The sequence below is a fragment of the Tursiops truncatus genome, chromosome 17 (genome assembly GCF_011762595.2).
Source record: "Tursiops truncatus isolate mTurTru1 chromosome 17, mTurTru1.mat.Y, whole genome shotgun sequence".
Classification (NCBI taxonomy): domain Eukaryota; kingdom Metazoa; phylum Chordata; class Mammalia; order Artiodactyla; family Delphinidae; genus Tursiops; species Tursiops truncatus.
Window position 1 is genome coordinate 51386274 of NC_047050.1, and position 25356 is coordinate 51411629.

At 37.7% G+C, this 25356-nt stretch overlaps 1 protein-coding gene across 1 annotated transcript in view; it reads left to right on the forward strand.

Moving 5' to 3' along the window:
- The window catches only part of PKHD1L1 (PKHD1 like 1), a 154671-nt gene that overhangs the window by 64791 nt on the left and 64524 nt on the right, over positions 1-25356 (forward strand). Inside the window, exons 31-47 of the mRNA XM_019942265.3 lie at positions 869-1001; positions 1422-1617; positions 3296-3438; positions 3883-3987; positions 5157-5345; positions 6128-6298; positions 6842-7068; positions 8149-9133; positions 12880-13128; positions 13848-13997; positions 15422-15596; positions 16551-16707; positions 17448-17604; positions 19307-19386; positions 19859-19988; positions 21006-21135; positions 24948-25189. Of these exons, the coding sequence (XP_019797824.2) occupies positions 869-1001; positions 1422-1617; positions 3296-3438; positions 3883-3987; positions 5157-5345; positions 6128-6298; positions 6842-7068; positions 8149-9133; positions 12880-13128; positions 13848-13997; positions 15422-15596; positions 16551-16707; positions 17448-17604; positions 19307-19386; positions 19859-19988; positions 21006-21135; positions 24948-25189 (3619 nt within the window). The remainder of the gene's footprint in view (positions 1-868; positions 1002-1421; positions 1618-3295; positions 3439-3882; positions 3988-5156; positions 5346-6127; positions 6299-6841; positions 7069-8148; positions 9134-12879; positions 13129-13847; positions 13998-15421; positions 15597-16550; positions 16708-17447; positions 17605-19306; positions 19387-19858; positions 19989-21005; positions 21136-24947; positions 25190-25356) is intronic.

Consider the following 25356-nt stretch of genomic DNA (forward strand, 5'->3'; position numbering starts at 1 on the left):
TTGTATAGGTGCTATATTGGTGAAAGCACCAAATATTTTTCTTAGGTTTTAGTCTTGGATTCTGGAACTATGTCAGCAAAGTTTATAATAATGTCATTTGTCCATGAAGAGGAACAAAAATTACATTCAAGCCTATTTTAAGAGCAAAAAGCTCAAAACTTTAAGTATCGTATGCTTTATTAATTAGAGAATCACTTGTCTAGGGACTTTCCTGGTGGCGCAGCGGTTAAGAATCCGCCTGCAAATGCAGGGGACACGGGTTCAAGCCCTGGTCCGGGAAGATCCCACATGCCGCGAAGCAACTAAGCCCATGTGCCACAACTACTGAGCCTGTGCTCTAGAGCCTGCAAGCCACAACTACTGAAGCCCGCGCTCCTAGAACCCGTGCTCCACAACAAGAGAAGCCACCGCAATGAGAAGCCCACGCACCGCAACAGAGAGTAGCCCCCCCCCCTTGCTGCAACTAGAGAAAGGCTGCGTGCAGCAAGGAAGACCCAATGCAGCCATAAGTAAATAAATAAATAAATAAATTTATTTTTAAAAAAGAGAGAGAGGCTCACTTGTTCAGAACATCTGAACTATATTGCAGAACCCTGGGAAATCCAATACTATAGATGCATTTGAATTGATCATAAATACCCACAAAACCACTATATCATATAGCTTTATCTAAAGAATTCAAACATGCAACCTACATTTGACACCACAACTTTCTAAATATCTGATAGTTAACTCTGATTCATGACTTTGAGAAAAAAACATCTTTGGAAGTTTATTTTGAATAATTCTATTTGTTTTTAGCCATTGAATTTCTGTATCTCAACATTTAATATTTTCTAATTGTTTTATTTTTTTCCTCTTATTTCAGAGAATTGAGGGTACAGTTGATATATCAGTTATTACCAGTGGATTTCAAGCCATGGCAAAGAATGCTTATAGCTATAATTGTTTACAGACTCCAGTTATAACTGATTTTAGTCCCAAAGTACGGACAATACTGGGTAAGAAATTCTTCAATAAGATTAGTCATTTGATATATATGTATGTGTATACCATTTCTAAAAAAGCTTTTGAAGCAGTTTCTCTGCGGTTGTGTTTCTTAAAGCAAAACCTGTCACAGGTTTTCTTTTTTAATCATAAATTGGTCTGTTTATTATATCACTTTGAGCATGTGCAATAATAAGAAAAATATTAATTTTTAAAGTTCTTTGCCATATTTTTCCCTGTTAAACAATTAAACATGAATTTTATCTCCATGTGGCAGCTATCAACTCTTTCATTGGTTTTCTTTTACCTCTGAAAGTGTTAGGATTTCCTAAATCCATTGAAACATAAGAGATGAGTTGGTTGACTTAATATTCAAATTTTGCTCTAGATAATACATTGACTCTTTTTGTAAAACTTTTCTTTTAAAATAATAGGAGAAGTTAATTTAACAATTAAGGGTTATAACTTTGGAAATGAACTCACACAAAACATGGAGGTCTATGTTGGAGGAAAATCCTGCCAGGTCCTTCACTGGAACTTCACAGATATTAGATGCCTTTTGCCCAAGTTGTCTCCTGGAAAACATGATATCTGTGTAGAAGTCAGAAACTGGGGTTTTGCGTCAACAAGGTATGGTCATGACCATAAACTTTGACAGAGCTGTGGAACACATGGTGCTAATATATTGAGATAGGAGGAGAAATAGTCATTAACCTTATAATATTTCAGTTGCTCTCTTCACCTTTCTACAATTCCTTTTGCAAAAGATTCTGAAAATTTCTCATAACATGCAGTATGATGCTTAGGTTTGAGACCAATACCATTCAGATTAGGTTGTAAGATTTCTCTGCAGAACTAGGTTTATGTATATGTCACATGACTTTCATTCATTCTGGAAATACTTATCAAGAAGTTACTGGGGGCAGGCACTTTCTCAGTGCTGGATTTATAGTGGGGAATAAGAGGGATGTGTCCCCCACCTTAATGGTGCCCACAATTTTGTTGGGGAGGCAGATTTCAAACAGATGATTACATCAATAACTGGATTATAAATGAGAAAAAGGCTATGGATAAGAGGTCCCAGGTGCTACAAGAACATATAATAGAGCTAATTTTTCCTGAGGGACTGGGGACTGGAAAGAGTTCTCTGAAAAGGTGACAGGTAAGCCAAGAAACGGGTGGGAGCTGCCAGGTGAAGGAGAGGGTGGAGAGAATCCTCCTCCAGCTCTGACTTTCCTTTAACTAGGTGTTTAGTATTTTCTTCCCTGAAGCTGCTTGTCAGCTGGTAAAATTTTAGTTCTGGCATAAGGAAGTTACTGGTTTAGAGCACTTAGAAAAAGAGAAAACTGGAATTTAGGGATTAAAAAAAAAGGCAAGTAAAACTGATGACAGAGTAGAAGGAGAGATCATTGTAGAGGAGTCTTGTGGGAGGTGAAGAAAGAAGACCAACAGTAAACATAAACTTCAGCACTACATCCCCTCTTAGATTCACAGGGCAGAGCTCACATGGTTCTAGAAGAGCTGTTGGCTTGTGCTTTGGCTTGATGATATAACGGGCAGAATTGACAGCATACAAAACTGGGTACTTGGGTGGTGGTTCAAAAACTACCAATTCAGCTATGATGAGGAAGTTAGATAAAAATTAACACAAAGACTCATTTAAGTTATGGTGGGAGCTGGGATGTGGAAGTCAACTCTATATGTCGGGTCAGAAAAGCACTGTACATTTTGATGTCCTCCTAGCAGATACATTGTAACGAAGCAAAATAAATTAAAAACCCTCTCCTTGAAATAGTGGGAAGGGAGATCATGACAGGTTTTCAACAAATATAGAATGATAAATTCAAATTAATTGCACAAAACTTTACTTATATTAAATGTATGGAATTTCATTGCTGTTCTTTTTTATAGATAATGCTGCCTTTATGGGGGTTTTTTGGGTTTTTTATGCCTTTATGTTTTATTCTAATAACTAGATAAAATATTTTAAAGGATTTCCTGTATTTCTTGTGACCTCAGTTCTCATAACCATATTTTTCCCATAGTATTTTAAGTTCTTCCATCTCAAATTCTCCTGCCATGGGATTTTCAGAAATGTTATTTTCATATTTAGGGAAATAACTATTATATATGTATATGATCCAACCAAATTGAGGTCATGATAATTATCAGATTATCTAGTTTGAGAAAGTAATGTTTTATTAAATATTCAAGTACTTCCTCTTAAATGAATTAGGTCCTAAGAAGAGTTTAACAACATGACCCCATGGAATGCTCATTGAAATATCTATTAATTTTTCTTTTACAGAGACAAATTAAATGCTTCTATACAGTATATTTTGCAAGTGACCAGCATGTTTCCACAGAAGGGCTCCTTATATGGTGGAACTGAAATCACTATAATGGGTTTGGGATTCAGCACAATACTAGCTGAGAACACTGTGCTGTTGGGTAAGAGTTTCATCCTCACAGGAGGGCTGTTATCATTTTTCTCATCTTAAATGATGTGCTGTAGGTGCTGTGACTCTCAGTCATGGACTCTCAGCGCTGTGACTTCCATGACTCTCAGTCATGGAAGCTTTGTTTTTCTATTAGCATGTAAAAGGTTAAGTGTATTTGGTTAGGTGGTAAAAATAAACTAAATAACTGCTTTTGATTTCAGTAAATAATTACCAAATGTTTAATGTGTATAAAACACTTTAAAAAAGGAGAGGTCTCTGTTCTAAAACTAGTCAGTACTCAAACATGATCACCATCAGAAAAAAGTACCAAAGATCCTACTATGTAATGGGGAGCTTTTGTAGGGCCTTGACTATTTACTAATTATACTTCTTCTCTGTATTTCACAAAAACTATTTGAGGAAATGTTTTTTCCCCCATCCTTTTTCTTTCTAGGGTCCTTCCCGTGCAATGTGACAGCATCATCAGAAAATGTCATAAAATGTGTTGTTCATTCAACAGGGAAAGTATTCAGGATTACCAACAGTGGGGAAGATTCAGGTATCAGACAACGTTTATCTGCTGTAAATAATGGAGACATGTTACCTTGGAATTAATTTGATTTTTACTTATAATACTTCAAAGTATTCAGAGAATAGTTATTGTTATTTCTTTGTATAAGTTGTTAATAGTTTGTCTAGAATTTATCCACCTGACATAGGGGGCCACATATAGAATGAATCAGCAAGCAGTAGACTTGAGTCTAGAAGGCTAGGCTTAGGATTTCCAAGTTCAGGAATTGCCACTTGGTTTTACTGCAGTATAGAACCTCCTGAATTACTATAGTTTGTCTTCCATTATGGGTTTCTAAATAAATATTCAAATAGAAATTATATAGATTTTTGCGTGCCTCAATGCCTGAGAAGATTTTTGCGTTTAAAGAATTGATCAGAGGGCTTCCCTGGTGGCGCAGTGGTTGAGAGTCTGCCTGCCGATGCAGGGGACACGGATTCGTGCCCCGGTCCGGGAAGATCCCACGTGCCGCGGAGCGGCTGGGCCCGTGAGCCACAACTATTGAGCCTGCGCGTCTGGAGCCTGTGCTCCACAACGAGAGAGGCCGCGACAGTGAGAGGCCCGCGTATCACAAAAAAAAAAAAAAAAAAAAAAAAAAAGAATTGATCAGAGCTTTTAAAAATATTCCATGTGGGCTTCCCTGGTGGCGCAGTGGTTGAGGGTCCGCCTGCCGATGCAGGGGACGGGGGTTCGTGCCCCGGTCCGGGAGGATCCCACATGCCGCGGAGCGGCTGGGCCCGTGGGCCATGGCCGCTGGGCCTGCGCGTCCGGAGCCTGTGCACTGCACTGGGAGACCCCACAGCAGTGAGAGGCCGGCATACCCCAAAAAAAAAAAAAAAAAAAAAAAAAAAAAATTCCATGTGACATTTCTGAACAACTTGTTTATTGACTCTGAGTTTTTTCAAATTGCCTCTCGGTCAACAGTTTTGGAGTTGTGTGGTTTATCTTTTCCTTAGCTTCTCATTATGTTACTTTCCATTATTTCTGTTTATTTTTATTATGTGTTTAAAGTAGACATGTAAAAGTTTTACAATGTTAATTAAAAGGTTTTTTCACTCGTGGCTGTATGAAAAGGAAATATTTTCAAAGATAATTATTAAGAATTTGTACTCCTTTTCCTTTTTTCTTTAAAAATATGACTCAATTCTTGTTCCCAGTACACGGATTAGGTTATGCCTGGTCACCGTCCGTCTTAAATGTGTCTGTGGGAGACACAGTGACATGGCATTGGCAAGCACATCCATATCTCAGGGGAATAGGATATAGAGTTTTCTCTGTCTCCAGTCCTGGAAGTGTAATTTATGATGGCAAAGGATTTACCAATAAAAGAGAAAAATCTGCATCAGGTATGTTTCCGCTTTGTTGCGTTTTGCATCATGCTTCTTTTTCCCAGATATAATAAAAAGAAATTTGTTTAGATTTAAAATACTTTTGCATAAATAATATATACAAATACACAAAATGATTTAGCTGGCATTTTATTGCTATAGTAAAAATATTACAAATTTATAAAATATTCCAAATGAATGTCAGCAAGGTATTTTATACATCAGAGATGAGTTCTGATATCAGAAATATCTCTATTCATTCTGGAATAATCAACCAGAAAAATATATTGAAACAAGCAAAATACAAAGAAAATTGAAGTACGTGTTTTAATCATACCAGTCTGATAGCAAGTATGAACTTCTGTTGATTGGAATCAGCTTTAAAATCAGTCTTTCTTCTAGGACAACTTAGCGTACAGTGTGCCTTTTAGACTGCCTGTTTTGTTCTACACATGTAGCAGTTTGAACTTTTTACTCATGAACACAAACTGTTTTTCATTGAATGTTGAGTTTTTCTTTAAGATTCTGTGAATTATGCCAGATTTAACATGGTTTCTCTAGAAAAATTAATGCTGGATCTTGCCTTCCTAGAATGTAATTTCATTATACAAGACAGTTCTTTTATAGACATTTTATAGTTGTTTTATAGTCATTTCCTTACTACTTCCTGTTGAAATATCACATGCATAAAAAATAAGAAACCTGTCGCCTGCATGCGCGTTTGAATGATTATTTCAAATTTCTTTTCAAAGATGCATTAATTGCTTGTATTTATTATGTGCAATCTCATTTTATGGTAGGTTCATTTTCTTACCAATTTACTTCACCTGGAATCCATTATTATAGCAGCGGGTATGTTGATGAGGCCCACTCCATTTTTCTCCAAGGAGTCATTAACGTTTTACCAGCTGAAACCAGGCACATTCCCCTGCACCTGTTTGTGGGTGGCACTGAAGCCACATATGCTCAGGGTAAGAAGGTTAAAGGTAGAAACCCTGTCACTTCGGTGACCCAGGGTATATGCAACCATTCTGGAGTAGGAGGCAGATGACTGGGGCTAACTGTCTCTCACTAGCCGCATGACCCTGAATAGGTCGGGACTGCTCTGAGGCTAGAATTTATTCTATAAAATAAGGGGATCATGTTAATGTTGTCCTGTCAGTCTCCCAGAATCCTTATGTGCCTCAAATGAGATGTTAATGTGAAAAAGTTCTGATACTCTGTAAGTGCCTGAAAATATATTAAAATGTGAGATGATGTTGTTTTATTTTCCCCATAGGGTCTGGCCTTAGACAAATTGAAAAATAAATTAATTTTTTATTCACTCTTTACTGTATCATCTGTGTCCAGGTCTTTCTTTTAACTTTGAACCACCTGGGTCTCCTCTTGTCATTTGGGAAAAAAAGACTTACCAGAATATAAACCACCATCATCAAAATTAGAGTAATACAGTCTGAAAACAATTCTTGTTTTAGAATTTTATCCATGACTTACAGGCAATCTTTTGTCTAAAGGAGGACCCGTAAATTTGCACTTGGGAAGCTCTGTGACAGGCTGCCTGGCGACAGAACCCCTGTGTGGCCTGAACAGTACCGGGTTTGCACATTCAGATAGATTGCTCTTTGAGCTTTCAAGTTGTTTTTCACCATCTATAAGCAACATTAGTCCATCCATCGGAACACTAAATGAATTGATAACAATTACTGGACGTGGCTTCAGTAATCTCACATGTGCTAATAAGGTAAGAATATAAAGATCTCCTTTTTACCTCTGTATACACAATAAAAGGAAGATGTTTCATCCATAACCTCGTAGTTTAATTTATGACAGCTTAATTGTGATATAATTCACACACCATACAACTGGCCCATTTAACGTGTACAATTCAGAAGCTTTAGGTATGTTCGTAGACTTGTGCGTCCATCACCACAGTCAATTTTAGAACATTTTCTTTGCCCCAAAAAGGAACCCCACAGTCCTTAGATATTACCCCCAACCCCTCCGTACTTCCTGGCCCTAAACAACCACTAATTTTTCTGTCTCTGTGGATTTGCCTATTGTGAATATTCTTATAAATAGAATCATACAATATGTGGTCATTTGTGACTAGCTGTATTCACTAAGCATAATGTTTTCAAGGTTGATCCATGATGTACCATGTAGCAGTACTTCATTTCTTTTTATGACTGAATAATATTCCACTGCACAGTGTATACATTTTATTTATTCATTCATTAGTTCATGGACATTTGGGTTGCTTTCACCTTTTTGGCTATTATCAATAATGTAACTATGAACATTTGTGTATGATCATAATTTAGTTTAAGATTAATCCAAGATATGCCTTAATCAGCCCCCAAATTAATTTCATGAAAAAAAAGTTTGCACTTGATCAATTTTTTTTTAATTTATTGATTGATTGATTTTTTGGCTGCATTGGGTCTTTGTTGCTGTGCACGGGCTTTCTCTAGTTGCGGAGAGCAGGGGCTACTCTTCGTTGCGATGCACAGGCTTCTCATTGCGGTGGCCTCCCTTGTTGTGGAGCATGGGGCTCTAGGCATGCGGGCTTCAGTAGTTGTGGCTTGAGGGCTCTAGAGCTCAGGCTCAGTAGTTGTGGTACACGGGTTTAGTTGCTCCACGGCATGTGGGATCTTCCCGGACCAGGGCTCGAACCCATGTCCCCTCCATTGGCAGGCAGATTCTTAACGACTGCGCCACCAGGGAAGTCCCCAAATTTTTAAATTTAGTTGTTGCTAATACAAAATTTAAATTCACACTAGAGTAATGTATTGACTTGTTTTCATGTTCATTTTATTTTCAGGTTACAATTGGTAGCTATCCCTGTGTTGTAGAAGAAAGTAGTAATAATTCCATTGTGTGTCATATTGACCCTCAAAACTCAATGGATGTTGGCATCAGGGAAATTGTCACAGTAACTGTCTACAATCTGGGCACTGCTATCAACACACTGTCCAGTGAATTTGATAGGCGATTTGTACTTTTGCCAAACATCGACGTGGTATTACCAAATGCAGGGTCAACTACAGGAATGACAAAAGTGACCATAAAAGGCTCTGGATTTGCAGTTCCTTCTGCTGGTGTACAAGTCCTTATGGGTCATTTTCCATGTGAAGTTCTGTCAGTGAATTATACAGCCATTGAATGTGAAACATCTCCTGCTCCGCAGCAGCTTGTGAAGGTAAATCTTCTGATCCACGGAGTGCCTGCCCTGTGTCAAGGGAACTGCAGCTTTTCATACTTAGAAAGCATCACTGCTTTTGTAACAAGAATCTCCCCAAACACCATCAAAGGATCTGTAAAAGTTCTTATTGAAGGAGAAGGTTTTGGCACTATCTTGGAGGACGTTTCTGTTTTCATTGGAAACCAACAGTTTAGAGCAATTGATGTTAATGAAAATAACATCACTGTTCTTGTGACTCCTCTTCCGGCTGGAATTTATCCTCTTAGTGTTGTGGTGGGAATGAAAGGCTTAGCTCTGGGAAACCTTACTGTCAGCAGCCCCCCAGTAGCATCTGTCACACCAACTTCTGGAAGCATTGGTGGTGGCACTACTTTGATGATCACTGGAAATGGCTTCTATCCAGGCAACACCACAGTCACTGTTGGGGATGAACCTTGCCAAATTATTTCTGTCAATTCCAGTGAAGTCTACTGCCGTACCCCAGCAGGGACAGCTGGAAGGGTCAGTGTAAAGATCTCTGTGAATGCAGTCGCTTATCCACCTCTGTCATTTACGTATGCCTTGGAAGATACTCCACTTCTCAGAGGAGTTATCCCAAGTACAGGTAGGCCAATACCTGCTTTTTTGGTGTCTTGATATACTATGATCAGTAATATTTACTAGCATAGAATTGGAATAATGTTTACAAATGATTTTTAGAATGTGTTTTTAGACAAACCCTCTTAGTCAATACATGGGATTTGAGTTCTGTGTAGTCTCTGTTGTGTGATTATTTTTTGCACATTCTTGGGATAAAATTTTTGGCCAAATCCCCATTTCTGTTTTAAAACAAAATCCCCATTAACTTCACCTAAATTTCAAAATGAGGAAGAAATAGATGGATACCTGTGTACTAAAATTGATCATTAATTTATGTCATTAATGTTAATATGACAGGCAATACCTGTTAAAATTCGTAAGTAGTTCATCTTATTAACATTGAGAATTTTTTAGAGTATCTTGTTTCCAGGAAACTACAATTGATTATTAACTTATTAATACAACAGAATTCCTTTTAAGGGGGTAATTGGCCCATTCAGGTGGAAAAAATATTATAAAATAGGATTTACTTAATTATTTAATATGACTTGGTCTTCTGAGCTAAGAATAGATTGAGATGTCTTCCTGATCCTTTGTCATTATGTTATGCTGTTTCTGATCATCTTCAAGCTATTGGAATGCTTATCATCTATGTAATGATTTCTGAAGAGGCAGCTATAGTCTAATGGCTGAGAACATGGCCTTAATACCTGGATTCACACCTTGGTTCTTTTACTTTCCAGTGGTGAAACTTTGGACGAGTTTCTTAAAATATCAGTTTCCTTACACATGCAGGTACCTTCCTCATAAGGTTAAAAAATCTCATTCATATAATGCAACTTAAAAGTTTCCTTTAATGAAGAACTTATTAAGGGACTTCCCTGGTAGTGCAGTGGATGAGACTCCGTGCTCCAATGCAGGGGGGCCCAGGTTTGATCCCTGGTCAGGGAACTAAATCCCACGCGCATGCCGCAACTAAGAGTTCGCATGCCACAACTAAGGAGGCTGCCTGCCACAACTAAGGAGCCAGCGAGCTGCAACTAAGGAGCCCGTCAGCTGCAACTAAGACCCAGCGCAACCAAATAAATAAATAAATAAATATTTTTTAAAAAATAAATAAAATGAAGAACTTATTAAATGTTGGCCTTTTAAAAAAAAAGTCTTTGTTAATTGTTAATTTACAGTGCCAGGAAATGTATCAGGTTTGGGTAAGGTGTATTCTGTGCCTTCAAGAAGTTTGCTATTGAAATTTTCTTTTAGACATCAAGTTTTCTCATTTAGCATTTTAAAAAGCAAATATTAACAGTAGCAATGGCATACTTCCTCCCATATATTTGCAATCATTGCAAATGAAGAACATATTGGCATATGTTCTTTATTTCCATGAACCATTTCTGTCTCATCTCTCTTTGAATGTATCTTTCAAAACAATGTATCTGAAGATAGATGAGACTTGTAGACAAGTGAGAACTGAGCTATTGGGTTGGCCAAAAGGTGCCTTCGGTTTTTAAGTAAAAATAAAAAGCACATTTTTCATCTTCACCAAGAACTTTATTGAACAACGTATTCACCCTTTTGTTCCAACTACTTTTGCCGTTTTTCAGGCAACTCGTAATTCCATCTTCCCAAAACGTTTTGTCTTTTTGAGCAAAGAACTGGTCCAGGTGCCTTTTACAGTCTTCCAGGGAATTGAAATTTTTTCCATTAAGAGAATTTTGTAAAGATCGAAATAAATGGAAATCCAAAGGTGCAATGTCTAGTGAATACAGCAGGTGAATCAGAACTTCCCAGCCAAGCTGTAACAGTTTTTGCCTGGTCATCAAAGAAACATTTGGCCTTGCGTTATCCTGATGGAAAATTATGTGTTTTCTGTTGACTAATTCTGGACGCTTTTCATTGAGTGCTGCTTTCACTTGGGCTAATTGGGAGCAGTACTTGTTGGAATTAATCGTTTGGTTTTCCAGAAGGAGCTCATAATAGAGGACTCCCTTCCATTCCAACCATATGCACAACATCACCTTCTTTGGATGAAGACCGGCCTTTGGTGTGGTCGGTATTGGTTCATTTCACTTGCCCCACGATCTCTTCTGTTTCATATTATTGTACAGTATCCACTTTTCATCGCCCATCACAATTTGTTTTAAAAACAGAACGTTTCTGTGACGTTTCAGTAGACAGCTGCATGTGCAAATATGGTCAAAAAGGTTTTTTTCGCTTAAGTGGAACCCAAACATCAAAGCGATGAACATAACCAAGCTGGTGCAAATGATTTTCAACACTTGATTTGGATATTTTGAGTATGTCGGCTGTCTCCTGGATGGTATAATGTTGATCTCAATTAATGTCTCAATTTGATCGCTATCAACTTCAACTGGTCTCCCCGACCACGGAGCGTTGTCCAGAGAGAAATCTCCAACACGAAACTTCGCAAACCACTTTTGACATGTTTGATCAGTCACAGCACCTTCTCCGTACACTGCACAAATCTTTTTTTTGCGTTTCAGTTGGCATTTTTACCTTTCTTGAAATAATAAAGTATAATATGCCAAAAATGTTGCTTTTTTTCTTCCATCTTCAATATTAAAATGGCTACACAAAAATTCACCGATTTTGATGTCTTTTTTAAAATGCACGCTGATATGACAACTGTCACATACATTCTAACAAAATTGTTTCAAATGAAATTAAAGACAACTAAGTGCTACTAGAGCCATCTTACGGAAAAAAACGTTCAAACCTTTTGGCCAACCCAATATTTTATTTACTGAAGAGGCAAGGTATACATCACACTTAGAACACTTCCATATGAAAGGTGAAAATACCAGAGAAGATTAAAAACTTCAGACCTGAAAACATTTTTTAATCTTGTATCTTAAAACTATTGGTAACATGAAAGATCTCAATATCTATGGTCTTTAAAATGGCAACTTACATTTCAGTGACACTTACTATGGTCAATTATGTAGTTATTTTTACTGTTACTACTTGAATTAAAAGCAAACTAATACGTGGTGACTCTGCATTTGTAACAAGTTATGTTGATTAATAACTATTCACTTATTATTTAGGTACGTAGGTCTGTGTTTGGATGCCCTGTGAAAAATTCCATGTGTGTAATGCCCTCAATGCTTTTTGTCAAAAGAAGGAAGGAAGGGAACAGAAGGATTGAGATACTTTATTCTATGTACATTTGTTCAAGGCATTAACATCAACATTCATCTATAAGTCTTTAAATTAATTCCTTGTTTCTGTATTTACTATCTTATACCTAATTATTTATATATCATAATTTGTTTATCAAGTCATATATATTGAAAATATTTGAATTAAGAAAAATAGTCCATTCATCAGAAGAGTTGCAAATATCAGGAAAGTACCAAAAGTTTTAAAAAGTAAACCTCATCCCTAAATATGCTCTAACCTACCACCCACTGCTCAGGCATTCATTCATTCTCCAGACATTCTAGATCTTCTCTTTTCCATTAGCCTGAATTATTAGTAACTTACAACTTTCATCTGTAGAATGGACAGATGTGCTAGAAAATAATGAACATTGAGATAAATATCTTATAATCAAGATACCATAGGCTGCAATGAAATTATAGCCAAAATGTATATGACAGGACATGTACTGTTGGTATTTATATTAGTTTTAAAATACTGGATATTATTTTGTTTATGTAAGTGCATGGGTATATCTTTAAATGCATGTGCAAGTATTGGAATTTAGGTATATATTTATATTTATATGGTTTGCTTTTTGTTTTTAAGGTCCTCCAGGGACTGAAATTCAGATCAATGGGTCAAATTTTGGTATTGATATCTTGGAAATTTCAGTGATGATAAATAACATTCAGTGTAATGTGACCATGGTCAATGATACTGTATTGCAATGCATTGCTGGAGATCATGCTGGTGGCACTTTTCCTGTTACGATGCATCATAGGACAAAAGGCTCTGCTGTGTCCACAGTCGTCTTTGAGTACCCACTTACCATTCACAATATTCATCCAAGCCAAGGTAGGCATGAATGTACCAGAACCTAGAAATATTTTATATTGTTTCAGTAAGCACTTATTTAGAAAGAAACATGTTCTTCAAACCCTGCTAAAATGTGTAGTTCCTATAACACACTAACATATTTTTGTTTATGCATCAAATTAATAAGCATGCAAGGGTATCAATCATTTCAAAATATTTGTTTAATGCCTATATTTCTCTTGTGCTATATAATTTATCTAAAATTTAATATTATTGAAAATGTCCAGGTTTTATTTGGAAATTGTTTTTAAATCATGTTTAGATATCACTGGCCTGTAATTATGTCTATCTAAATAAGTATTTTTTTTCTGTTTGAAAATTATTTTAGTGGTTAAAAACCTTAAGCGTAACCAATGTGCTTTTAACTAAAATGGTAACTTTACATTTGTGTTTTGACTACTCAAATTCTTTGTGACATTTCTTTTAAATAAAATTTTAGTTCCTGGAAGTAGTTCAAATAAATGACCAGATGTGACATTTACTCAGTGAAGGTTTTAAAAAACTACAATCAAAAGAGATTCTGTTGCACTAATATAATATAATATAATATAATATAATATAAATAATTTTAGTTCTGCGAACCTTTTCATTTAATGAGACTTGCTTCCATTTCAGGTGTTAAAATAAAGTTAAATATATGTACAGAGGAGGTTATCTTTTCATTAACTTTGTCTTTCCCTTTTATATGTCTTCACTAGGGAGCTTCGGTGGTGGTCAAACCATGACTGTGACAGGCACTGGGTTTAATCCACAGAATTCAGTTGTATTAGTTTGTAGCTCCAAATGTGCAGTCGACAGACTGAAATCTAATCGCACAACATTATTATGTGAAGTTCCACCTAATAATGGTAAGTAGTCAGAAGAAAGAATGGAAGTCTTTGAGAACTGTTTAATTTTATAGAGATCAGTCTGAATTTCTGTTTTCAATTTTTTGTGTTCATTTGGGGCAATTGAATCACCTTTATGAATTTCCTGATTTTAAGCAATTGCTTCAGAATTTTGTTTTCTAGGCTTAAAATATTTTCCAAGATTCATGACATTTGGGTTAAACTGAATTGTTTTTAGTAAACTGCAGTTTTTCAGTTTATCACATAAAGAGCATGCCAAACGGAGAACATGTTTTTAGTTCCTATTGGAGTATTAACTTTCCCCTAAAGGGGGGATAGCATAATGGTTATGAGGGTGAACTCTGGTAATTTCGTTGCCAAGATTCAAACGCAAGCTGTGTCTTTGGGCAAGTTATTCAAGCTCTCTGTGTCTTTGTTTCCTCTTCTGTAAAATGAAAATGATCACATTAGCCTACTTATTGTGAGGTTTGATAAGTTAATGTATGTGAAGTGGATAGAATGGTATCTGAAACATGATATGTGATTTGCTATTATTATTACTCTTATTTATTTTTACTTAGTGGTTAAAAGCCTGGGCTCTAAGGAGCCCCTGAATTTGTTTTGCCACTAACTGTCACCTCAGCTAAGTAACTTAACTCCTCTCTGTTTCAGTTTGTCCATCTATTGAATGGAGACAATATTAACCCTAGTTCAGTGGGTTACTGTGAAGTTTAAGTATCTGGTATTTTAAGTACACAGCAGATTTTCATTATCTAACAAAATTTAAGAAGAACTAAAGAGAATAATATAGATGAATAAAGGATATGGTTTATGGGCAAACATTTTTTAAAACATTAACAAAATGTGATGAAGCTTTTCTAAACATTTTTGCTTCTTCTGACTTCTTAAAGAATACTGAAGAAAATGTAACACTTTTGTGACTGGGCTTACTTATCATTTCAACATCAGAGTTTGTATTCTGATTTTTTTTTTAATGCAGTAATGCTATAAAGATTTGTCAAGGTTTGTTTACCTTAACAGTAGCTCCGCTTCTTTTTTCAGCGTTTTTGTATTGAGTTTTTGTAGCTTTTCTGTCTGTTACCTCGCTTTCAGTTGTCAGCGTGCTTGCTATTAGCCGTTCTTCCTTCCGTCCTCTCTAATTTGCAGTGTTGAATCCTCTAGCACTGGAAAACCAAACAGGCAGGTTTGTAGAATTGTCTACAATAAGAGGCTCTGAGGGAGGATCTAAGGGTTTTTCCCCTGTTGATAATGTGCGTGAATTTTGTGATGTGTTTGACTATTGCTAGAGATCTTTATTACTTCACATAGAGCCTGTGAAAGTGACTTTGGGAAAAGGAAGATGTTATTAAAAATATTTGGGGGTTTTGGACGTGAATAAGGGCCTAATGGCAGAATCGAACTCAGTTTGATTCCTCTTATCATAGGCAGGGGACCCAAGCAAGCCTGTGAAGTGAGTGTGGTCAATGGGAAGAATTCATCTCAGTCCCCGGCTCCTTTTATATACACCATGTCAATGACTCCACTCATCACTGAAATAGCTCCCAGGAGAGGCAGTGCAGCAGGGGGCACCAGACTTACAGTCCTGGGATCAGGCTTCAGGTACTGTCTTCACGTGCATATACATCGGTGAATCTTTCTGGCTCCAGCCGTTATGCCTGCTTTCTCGTGCGCCAGGACAGTGTTTGAATATAGTCATGTAAAGTCTACCCACCTGCTCAAAAGCCACACTACATTTACTGACTACATACTCTGTGTCAGGAACCTTCCTACCCCATAGAAACTTCCTGCCTTACCTTCTTAGGTATTGTTTAATACCATTTTATGGCTAGAAGACTAAAATTAGAGAGGCTAAATAACTTTCCCCAGATCTTAGTAAGTAACATCACAAGTATAAGTCACCTTACTGTTAATGCTTTCCCCAGAATCTCATCTCCAACCATCATCTGCTTCATTGGCTCAATGAAACATCTCTTCATCCATTTCACTGTAACTGTTTAGGTTCCTTCTTCATAAGCATATTCATTATTTTGGTTCAAATTTTATGTACTGCCCTATCATCATCCTTCAAGTACATTAAGTTTGACTTCAAAACCCCAGATCATTTAAATCATAGCGGGCAATGTTAATTCCTCAAGTACCTGTAACTACCTTGGACTTGCATTTTTACATGGAGATTAAATTCCAAAGTCTGTGAATGTGACAAAAAATGTCACATAGGCAAGATAATCGCTGAAAGTGTCTTACATAGGTGGCTGTTTGGAGACCAATGTAGACTTTCTCAATAATTTGAACCCAAGCAGTTTTTCTCCAGCACTGCAGTACTTGCTAGTTTGTACAGTTTTATTTCCTGACCTCTTAATCGCTTTGTTTACTTTTTTCTCAACGAATATTTTGAAGTTTTGCTACTGAAAAAAAGTGTCAGTCTGCACTTTGATAGCTCATAGGTAAGATCATTAGTTTTACAATAATGCATATGAATAATAGGGTTTGACAATGGGACCTAGACATTTGAGAAAAACACCAATGTTTTGTTTTCTTTTTTTTACTTTACAGTGAAAATATACAGGATGTTCTTGTTACCATAGCTGAAGCCAAATGTGATATTGAGTATTCCAACAAGACATATATCATCTGCATGACAAACGCCCACACTCCTTCAGGGTGGGCTCCAGTGCATGTCAACATCAGAAGCATCGGCATGGCCAAACTGGTAACAGTGCTGTTGGATAGAGTAGTCTCAGCAATAGAAAAACTAGCCGTATGGGAGGTGAAGTAATTGGTAATGGAGTTGCTGGGGTTTTTTTTGGCTGTGTTGGGTCTTTGTTGCTGCGCATGGGCTTTCTCTAGTTGTGGCAGGCGGGGGCTACTCTTCGTTGTGGCACGCGGGCTTCTTATTGTGGTGACTTCTCTTGTTGTGGAGCACAGGCTCTAGGCACGTGGGCTTCAGTAGTTGTGGCACGTGGGCTCAGTAGTTGTGGCTCGTGGGCTTTAGAGCTCAGGCTCAGTAGTTGTGGTGCACGGGCTTAGTTGCTCCACGCCATGTGGGATCTTCCTGGTTCAGAGATTGAACCCGTGTCCCCTGCATTGGCAGGCGGATCCTTAACCACTGCGCCACCAGAGAAGTCCCATTAATGGACCTTTTACTTTGTTAATGTCTCCAAAAAATAACTAAGATGTGACTATAATAAATTTAAGGTAGGTTATTTTTTTTTGCTTGCTACTAAAATTTTATTATTTCAGATTTCTAATTATTCTGGATTGCAGGGTAATTGGTAATAGCTTTTTTAGTTTTTTATTATTGTGAAATTAATCAACAGGCAGCTCTAACATATTTAAAGTAGGTTATACTTAATGAAAATGTTCATTGTTTTAGATTTCTTCATTTTGAGGAATTAAATGAAGAATTGTGATAAAACCTCTAAATTTAAAAGTCTCTCATTTCTATTACAGGATAATGCTGACTTTCTATATGTTGATGCTTGGTCCTCCAACTTCTCGTGGGGAGGAGCATCGCCCCCAGAGGAAGGCTCACTAGTTGTTATTACAAAAGGACAGACAATTTTGCTGGATCAGAATACTCCTATCCTGAAAATGTTGCTTATTCAGGGTAAATTTCTGAAAATCTGTTTATTAGACTCTGCCTGTGAAATGGTTCTGTGAAGTTAATTTAATCAAAATTCATGATTATGAACATCCATAGTTGTATCAGGTTTTGAATACAGAGTTTAGTACTGAGTTCTTTAAATTGAGTATTATAATCCATTTGTGGTTATGATTTTTTTTATTGCATTGCAACCAGAATCTTTTAATGAAATAGAATAGAAAATATCTGAGTGGGGGCTTCCCTGGTGGCGCAGTGGTTGAGAGTCTGCCTGCCGATGCAGGGGACACGGGTTCGTGCCCCAGTCCGGGAAGATCCCACATGCTGCGGAGCGGCTGGGCCCGTGGGCCATGGCCGCTGAGCCTGCGCGTCCAGAGCCTGTTTCTCCACAACGGGAGAGGCCGCAGCAGTGAGAGACCCGTGTACCGCAAAAAAAAAAAAAAAGAAAATATCTGAGTGTACTGCATCTTTTATATGGGTAAGCGTCTTTTAAAGTCAAGTGTTTCATGAAACTTTTGTTTCAATAACCGTGTGTGTGTGTGTGTGTGTGTGTGTGTATGTATATGCCAATGAACATGGAGTGGATTACAACAGTAACAAGGTATTTCCCATTTAGAAAAACACTAGTATAGTGGGTCCTAGGGGTTATAAAAATCATAGAGGTTTGTTAAATTCTATACTAATGACCCCCCTGACTCCTCTTGGATGCCAGGTTGTGATTTAACCTTTGCCTGTGAACCTGCTTTCAACTGTTACACGAAGTTCTCTCTGCTTCTTAATATCCTATTTTTAATACAGCAAGCTAAATAACCAGAACTGTGACAATTGTGTGTAAAAGAAACAATAATTGGCGAGAGTAAAACACTTGAGGCTTTAGTATATAAACTTTGCCATAATGGTTTTAGCTGTTCATAGGCCTTTGCGCTTTGTTTTTGTTTTAACTTCTGGGACGACAGCAGTGTTTCAGTTATTTGAAGTTATTAACTACTGAACCTTTGGACAGGTAAAGTTTCACTGTCCACAAATTTACATCAGTCTCTTAAAAAATGTATCTCAGCACATTCTTTAATAATGCTAATCAGGCCATAGCTGTTGCTAGTGCAAATTAGTGGATAAAAGTTCAGACCTAATGTTGGCATTACAATAGTTTATGAAAAGTGTTTTTCTTTTATTTTAATTTTTGGTTCTTAATTTATATTTTGAGGTCCTGTGTTTGTAGAACTAGAATTCATGTAGCTGCATTATTTAATAACATTTAAAATAACAAATGATCAAGGGGGAATAATCTGCCCTGGGGTTTGATTTCCTAGCAGCTCCTTGGGTCTTGTCTGAAGTTGTTGTTTTTTTTTTTTGCGGTATGCGGGCCTCTCACTGCTGTGGCCTCTCCCGTTGTGGAGCACAGGCTCCGGACGCGCAGGCTCAGCGGCCATGGCTCACGGGCCCAGCTGCTCCACGGCATGTGGGATCCTCCAGGACCGGGGCACGAACCCGTGTCCCCTGCATCGGCAGGCGGACTCTCAACCACTGCGCCACCAGGGAAGCCCTTGTCTGAAGTTTTTATACTTCATGTTGCCAAAGAGCTGAAGTAAAGTGACATGCATAGTGACAGCAGATAGGAATAAGAAGTTAAATTTTAGTGTATAATTTAAGAAATAGCTTTTAATAAGACTATTCCTTGTGATATATTTCAAAATTGTATGGTTTTTAGGTGGAACTCTAATATTTGATGAAGCTGACATTGAACTTCAGGCAGAAAATATTCTAATTACAGATGGAGGCGTTCTTCAGGTATACGAGAGAACTTGATCTGTATTCATTGCTAACCTCTCCATTTCTTTTTAAAATATTATGTGTAAAATGGACAGTTAATTACGCTAAACTCTCACTAGTTTATCTTTGTGTAGGTCTCTGTTCTTAGCATAAAATCTTTTTTCTGGATTTTAAAAGTTCCCTAGAATACTTTTGTGCTTTTAATGGGAAGATAAAGCATATTTTCATAGAGCAGAATTGTAAATAGAGCAGAAAAAAAAATTAGCTCTGAGATGTGGCTAAAGTCAATCAGTATACTTTCCAAAGGTCTGGCATCGTATATTTAGCTGACTGGAAAATGTAAGGTTTATCTTTTGGAGGAAAGATACTGAGAATGGAACAGTTGATTCTCAAAAGAGAGGGGAGAAAAGAAAAGAATTTCCTTTTGAATGATTAGAGTTGTGGATAATGAGTTTTACTTTCTAAATGATGCTTGTGAAATCCCTTGCAGATTGGGACGGAAGCCTCCCCATTTCAACACAAGGCGGTCATTACCTTGCATGGGCACCTGCGATCTCCTGAGCTCCCGGTATATGGCGCCAAGACGCTGGCTGTGCGGGAGGGAATCCTGGATCTGCATGGTACGGGCCGAAAGGATTCAAGGAACTGGTCCAGGAGAGACTAGCCAGGAAGCCAGAGATAATCCTCCTGATAACTCTCTTTAAATGAAACCTTGCCAAACTTCTCCTGTCTTTACGTGTTCCCTCTTTACCCCTCTTTATCTCTTCCCTCCTTTATCCAGGTTAGGTCAACCCCTACAGACCACCAAGACTCACAACCAAGGTCACTCCTAGGACGCCCTTCCTTCACATCCTTTGCCTAATTTAGCACTTGAAACAGTTCATACTGATGGTTTTCTTTATTCATCTATCTAAACAAAAAGGCATTAAGTCTAGAAGCAGAAATTATAACTTCTTATATTTGTATTTTAAAATGGGCTCTTTCTAAAATATAACTATAAATTTATATTTGCACTGTTCTATAACTATATGTACTGTGGAAAATTATCAGCAAATAAAAATGATAATGATCATGTTTGAGGTATCAGTGTAGCATTATTTAAAGGAAGCATGGTGTGAATCCTTTTTATATGAAGTCTTCTATATTGCAATAATCTACCTCTTTTATAAGTTTAGAGTATATAAGGATGATAACCCACTATGATCATAAATGTCCTACATTATGCTAAATCTATACACTAATAGAATTTTCAGAAATTTATACATTTCATTTGTCTCCAGATTATCAATTTAAGCAATTCCTATCAACAATGACAAAGATAATAGGCCTCTGCCCATTTTAACAGTAGTATCACACAATTTATATTGAGTTCATTTAAAGATTATCATAAATGGGATATGTCATTGCAGAAGGATTTTTTAAAAACGTATAGACCTATACATGTTATTACAAACCTGATTATTACTTTTATAAAGCAAGCACTCTAAATGTTTCTTTTTTGAGAAAGGTATAAGATGCTAAGGTAAAATGAACTTTCTCAAAATTGATTCAATCCAGGCAAAGATTAAAATGCATGAAACTCTCAATATCCAAGAAAACACATCTGAGGAAATTCTCGGTTTGTATGTTGGCTCCAGGTCTGCCTGTTCCTGTGATTTGGACTCATTTGGCTCATACTGCAAAGGCCGGGGAAAGGACTTTGATTTTACACGAAGCAGTAACGTGGAAACCAGGAGATGAGATTGTAATTGCAAGCACAGGACACAGGTATGATGTCTTCTGGACCCGCTAATTTTGATTTAGAATAGAGACTTTTTTTTTTTTTTTTTTTTTTTTTAGAATAGAGACTTTTTTAAACTATGTAAACAAGGGATGATTCAGAAGGTCCACAACTATTCAATTTAAATTTGAAACCTAGAATAAAGAAGCGTGAACAGCCAAATATGTATTTGACAAATATTAACATTGGGTTGACCCCCAGTGTGTTGAGTTTCCACTGACTGAATCTACCATGAGAAAAAGTATGAATATATACTAATAAAAGATTTTAGTCATTTTCACGGTTAAGTTCCCATGTAAGATTTCGTTTGACAAAAGCATTCTGCTATTAAGTCAGTTGAAAACCTCTGAGTGAGAGCTTTAGCTGAGTGCATCAACGCATGCAAACATGTAAATGAGCTTCTGTGTTTGGCGCCACCAAATGACACGTTTGAAGGAAGCTAGTGAACTCTTTCTCATCTTACAGTCTTGGCAGTGGCTCCCATGGAGCAAAATTGTTAGTAATGATTGAATAAAAGGGAGGAAGGAAATTATAGTATGAGTGATGATTAACGTGACCTTTTACATGTCTGACATTTTACAATCGAGGCTGCTTATGACCCTTAATTTGTTTAATTATATATTTTAGCAAATAAGAAATAAAACGAACAAAACTAACACAGCTACACCAAGAATACTGGTGGGGAGAGGAAGCAAGAGGAGCCTTATTTTTGCTTTATTGTTCAAATTATAAGCAATAGCAAAATTGGATATAGTCGATGCTGATCAGGGAACAAATAGTAATTTATGACAAGAAACAGCTAAATTATGTTAAGGTCGTGACTCAGTATAGAATTAGAATTCAAGGTGGCGTTTTGGGTTTGTCATTTTCCAAGTTAAAAATAGACCTGCAGACATTAGGAAGTGTTAAATATATACTTAGCTTTATAAGTGCCCTTTTTTTCTCTGCCCTTGGAATTGTATAATGGCAAAATTAAAAAGCAGCAAAATGACAGGGCTTACAAATAGAATAGAAAGTCCTCATTTATAGCTTTTCTGGATGAATTAAAAGAGTAAGTTTAGAACTTAGTTTAGGGATATTTCATTTTAAGAAACAAGAATTGAGGAGTTTCCCATCAAATCTAACTCATTGTTCACTATTTAATTCATAAGTCCCATTTCAGAGTTTGTAATGCAGGTGGTTAAGAATACTACTTCTAGGGACTTCCCTGGTGGCGCAGTGGTTGAGAGTCCGCCGGCTGATGCAGGGGACACGGGTTCGTGCCCCGGTCCGGGAAGATCTCACATGCCACAGAGCGGCTGGGCCCGTGAGCCATGGCCGCTGAGCCTGCGCCTCCGGAGCCTGTGCTCCGCAACGGGAGAGGCCACAACAGTGAGAGGCCCGCGTACCACAAAAAAAAAAAACCCCAAAAAACGAAAAGAGTACTACTTCTAAAGTCAGTCTGCCTGGGTCCAACCCCCGGCAATACCACTTACTAGGCCTGAGGTCATGTTATTTCACCTCTCTGTGCTTCTCTAAAATTGGAATGCTGTTAGTATGTATCTCAGAATTACTGTAAGGACTAAGTGAGTTAATATGTGTAAAACAGAGCAGAACTTGACTCAAAGTTAGTGCTAGATAAGTGTTAGATATTATTACAAAGGAAGAAAAGGTGCATTTAGGTGCATATAACATATAAAAATGCTTTTTTATAACCTTCTTTTGTTTTTTCTGTTTTGTTTTTGTGTTTTTGGCTGCATTGGGTCTTCGTTGCTGCATGCGGGCTTTCTCTAGTTGCAGTGAGGGGGGCTACTCTTCATTGTGGTGCATGGGTTTCTCATTGTAGTGGCTTCTCTTGTTGTGGAGCACGGGCTCTAGGCACGCGGGCTTCAGTAGTTGTGGCACGTGGGCTCAGTAGTTGTCGCTCACGGGCTCTAGAGCTCCGGCTCAGTAGTTGAGGTGCACGGGCTTAGTTGCTCCACACCATGTGGGATCTTCCCGGACCAGGGATCGACCCATGTCCCCTGCACTGGCAGGCAGATTCTAAACCACTGCACCATGAGGGAAGTCCCTGGAACCTTCTTTTCTAAAGAAATCTCTGTTCATCTGAATTCAAGAGAATTCAGGAGAGGCCAGTCCAAATCACCTGAGGGATCTTGTACTATTGATACACCCTCTCTCAAGCATCCTTAATCTTCACCTCCCCCTGCCCTCTCACCCTACAATTCCTTCCCTGGGTCTTTTGGAATTATGGGTTTCCCCATCCACCCACCATCTTGGAAAAAAAAAAAATAACTTTGGTCTCCTGTCTCTTGTAGCTTCTCTCCCTCTTTCTCTCTGTAAATTATTGAACTGCTTAAATATTATGCCCATTTCTTCCATTTCATTCTCGCTATCCATGTTTTCCCTTTAAATCCTACAGTCTAATTTTGATCCTCATAAAAACTTTCCTAGTGACCTTCTGACTATCATCATTCTTTGCTTCCTGCACATCACCAGGTTCTCTTGGTCCTTCCCTTGAAATGCCTCTTCCACCAGCTTTCCATGCACTCAGTTTAATTTAGACTCTCAGCCCCTCACCCTGGAATATTCCATCATCTTCCTATTTGGGCTCCATTCCTCTACCTTCTTACCTCAGGAATTCATTCTGCATTGATTTATTCAGTCAGGGAAAAACTGTGATTGAATTGTGACACATACTGGACCAAGTGCTCAGCATACAGAATGATTTAACGGGTGTTAAATCAGGTATGGGAAGGACAGAGAAGTAAATGGGTGGTAAGACTGCAGTGTGGTGACCGTGAGTGCTGATGGGGCCTCACGCAGAGCTTACTGGGAGTCCAGAAGAAGAGTTGGGAAAGGTGAGAGAGGTGCCTTTCAACGTGTTTCACATGCGACATTGTTATTTAAACTGGTAGTTAAAGGAGGAAAAAGATTTGCCAAGGGAGAGAGGAATCAAAAAGGAATGTCAGGAAGATACAGAGGTAACTCCTCTAAGGGCACCTCTGTCAACAGCACCAATCACGCTTTAGTAGATAATACACAATCAGCCATAGAAACACATCTCTCTGAAGTCAGGGGCACTTTCTGCTTGGTATCCCCAATACTTTGCTCTGTGCCTAGAAAACAGGATGGACACTCGATAAGTCTTTGTTGGAAGGACTCAGTACATGAATGTGTATATTATAGATTTGGCCAGTCCTTCTGCTGGAACTTGGTATGTGTTGAAGGAATGGGTAGAAATGAGAACTCTTGAGCTCACCTGAGTCGTTTCTTTTCCCTGCTCAGGAACCTCCAATGGATTCCCTCTGTAAGGGTTTCTCAGTCTCAGCACTATTGACATTTTGGACCAGATAATTCTTTGTTGTGTATCATAGGACATTTGGGTACATCCTTGGCCACTACCTTCTAGTAGCAACATAGCACCCCCAACAAGTTGCGACAACCGAAAATGTGTCCAGGCATTACCAAATGTCCCCTGGAGGGATGAAAGCATCCCTGATTGACAGCCACTGAGTGTGATCCTCAAAGTTATAAATGAATAGTACTTTTGAATACTTTATAGAATTAGTCCAGTTCTGTGAACAAGTATAGCACTTGGAAAATATTTATTTAATTGAAATGGCATCTGTAAAATTTATTCAGTTACTCTAAGAAAGAGTAAAATACTGTCTTGGAATTCCTCTTCAGAATATTGTATGACATAAAAAGTTTTCCTGTTTTACAGATGAGTGTTCAGAATAGCATAAAACAAATACAGCAAAACACTGTTATGTTAATTTATATTAATTTTGAGAGTTTTTGGTTCAAATTTTTACAGACACAGCCAACAAGAGAATGAAAAAAGGACCATTGCATCTGTATCTGCTGGTGGCAGGAACATAACGCTAACTAATCCGCTGAATTACACACACTTAGGAATCACTGTCACCCTCCCTGATGGAACTCTGTTTGAAGCAAGGGCAGAAATTGGAATTCTTACAAGAAATATTTTAATAAGAGGATCTGACAACGTGGAATGGAATGACAAAATTCCAGCATGCCCTGATGGATTTGACACAGGTAGTCTTAGCAGCCTTAGTGTGTCGCCTAAAATGTTTATAGACACTGCAAAAATATTCCGTGTGCAAAATCAGCCCCTGTTGAGAACTAATGGACTTGGTTATGCTCTAGCAATAAATAAGCCCCAAATCTTAGTGATTAAAAATGATGAAGGTTTATTTCTCATT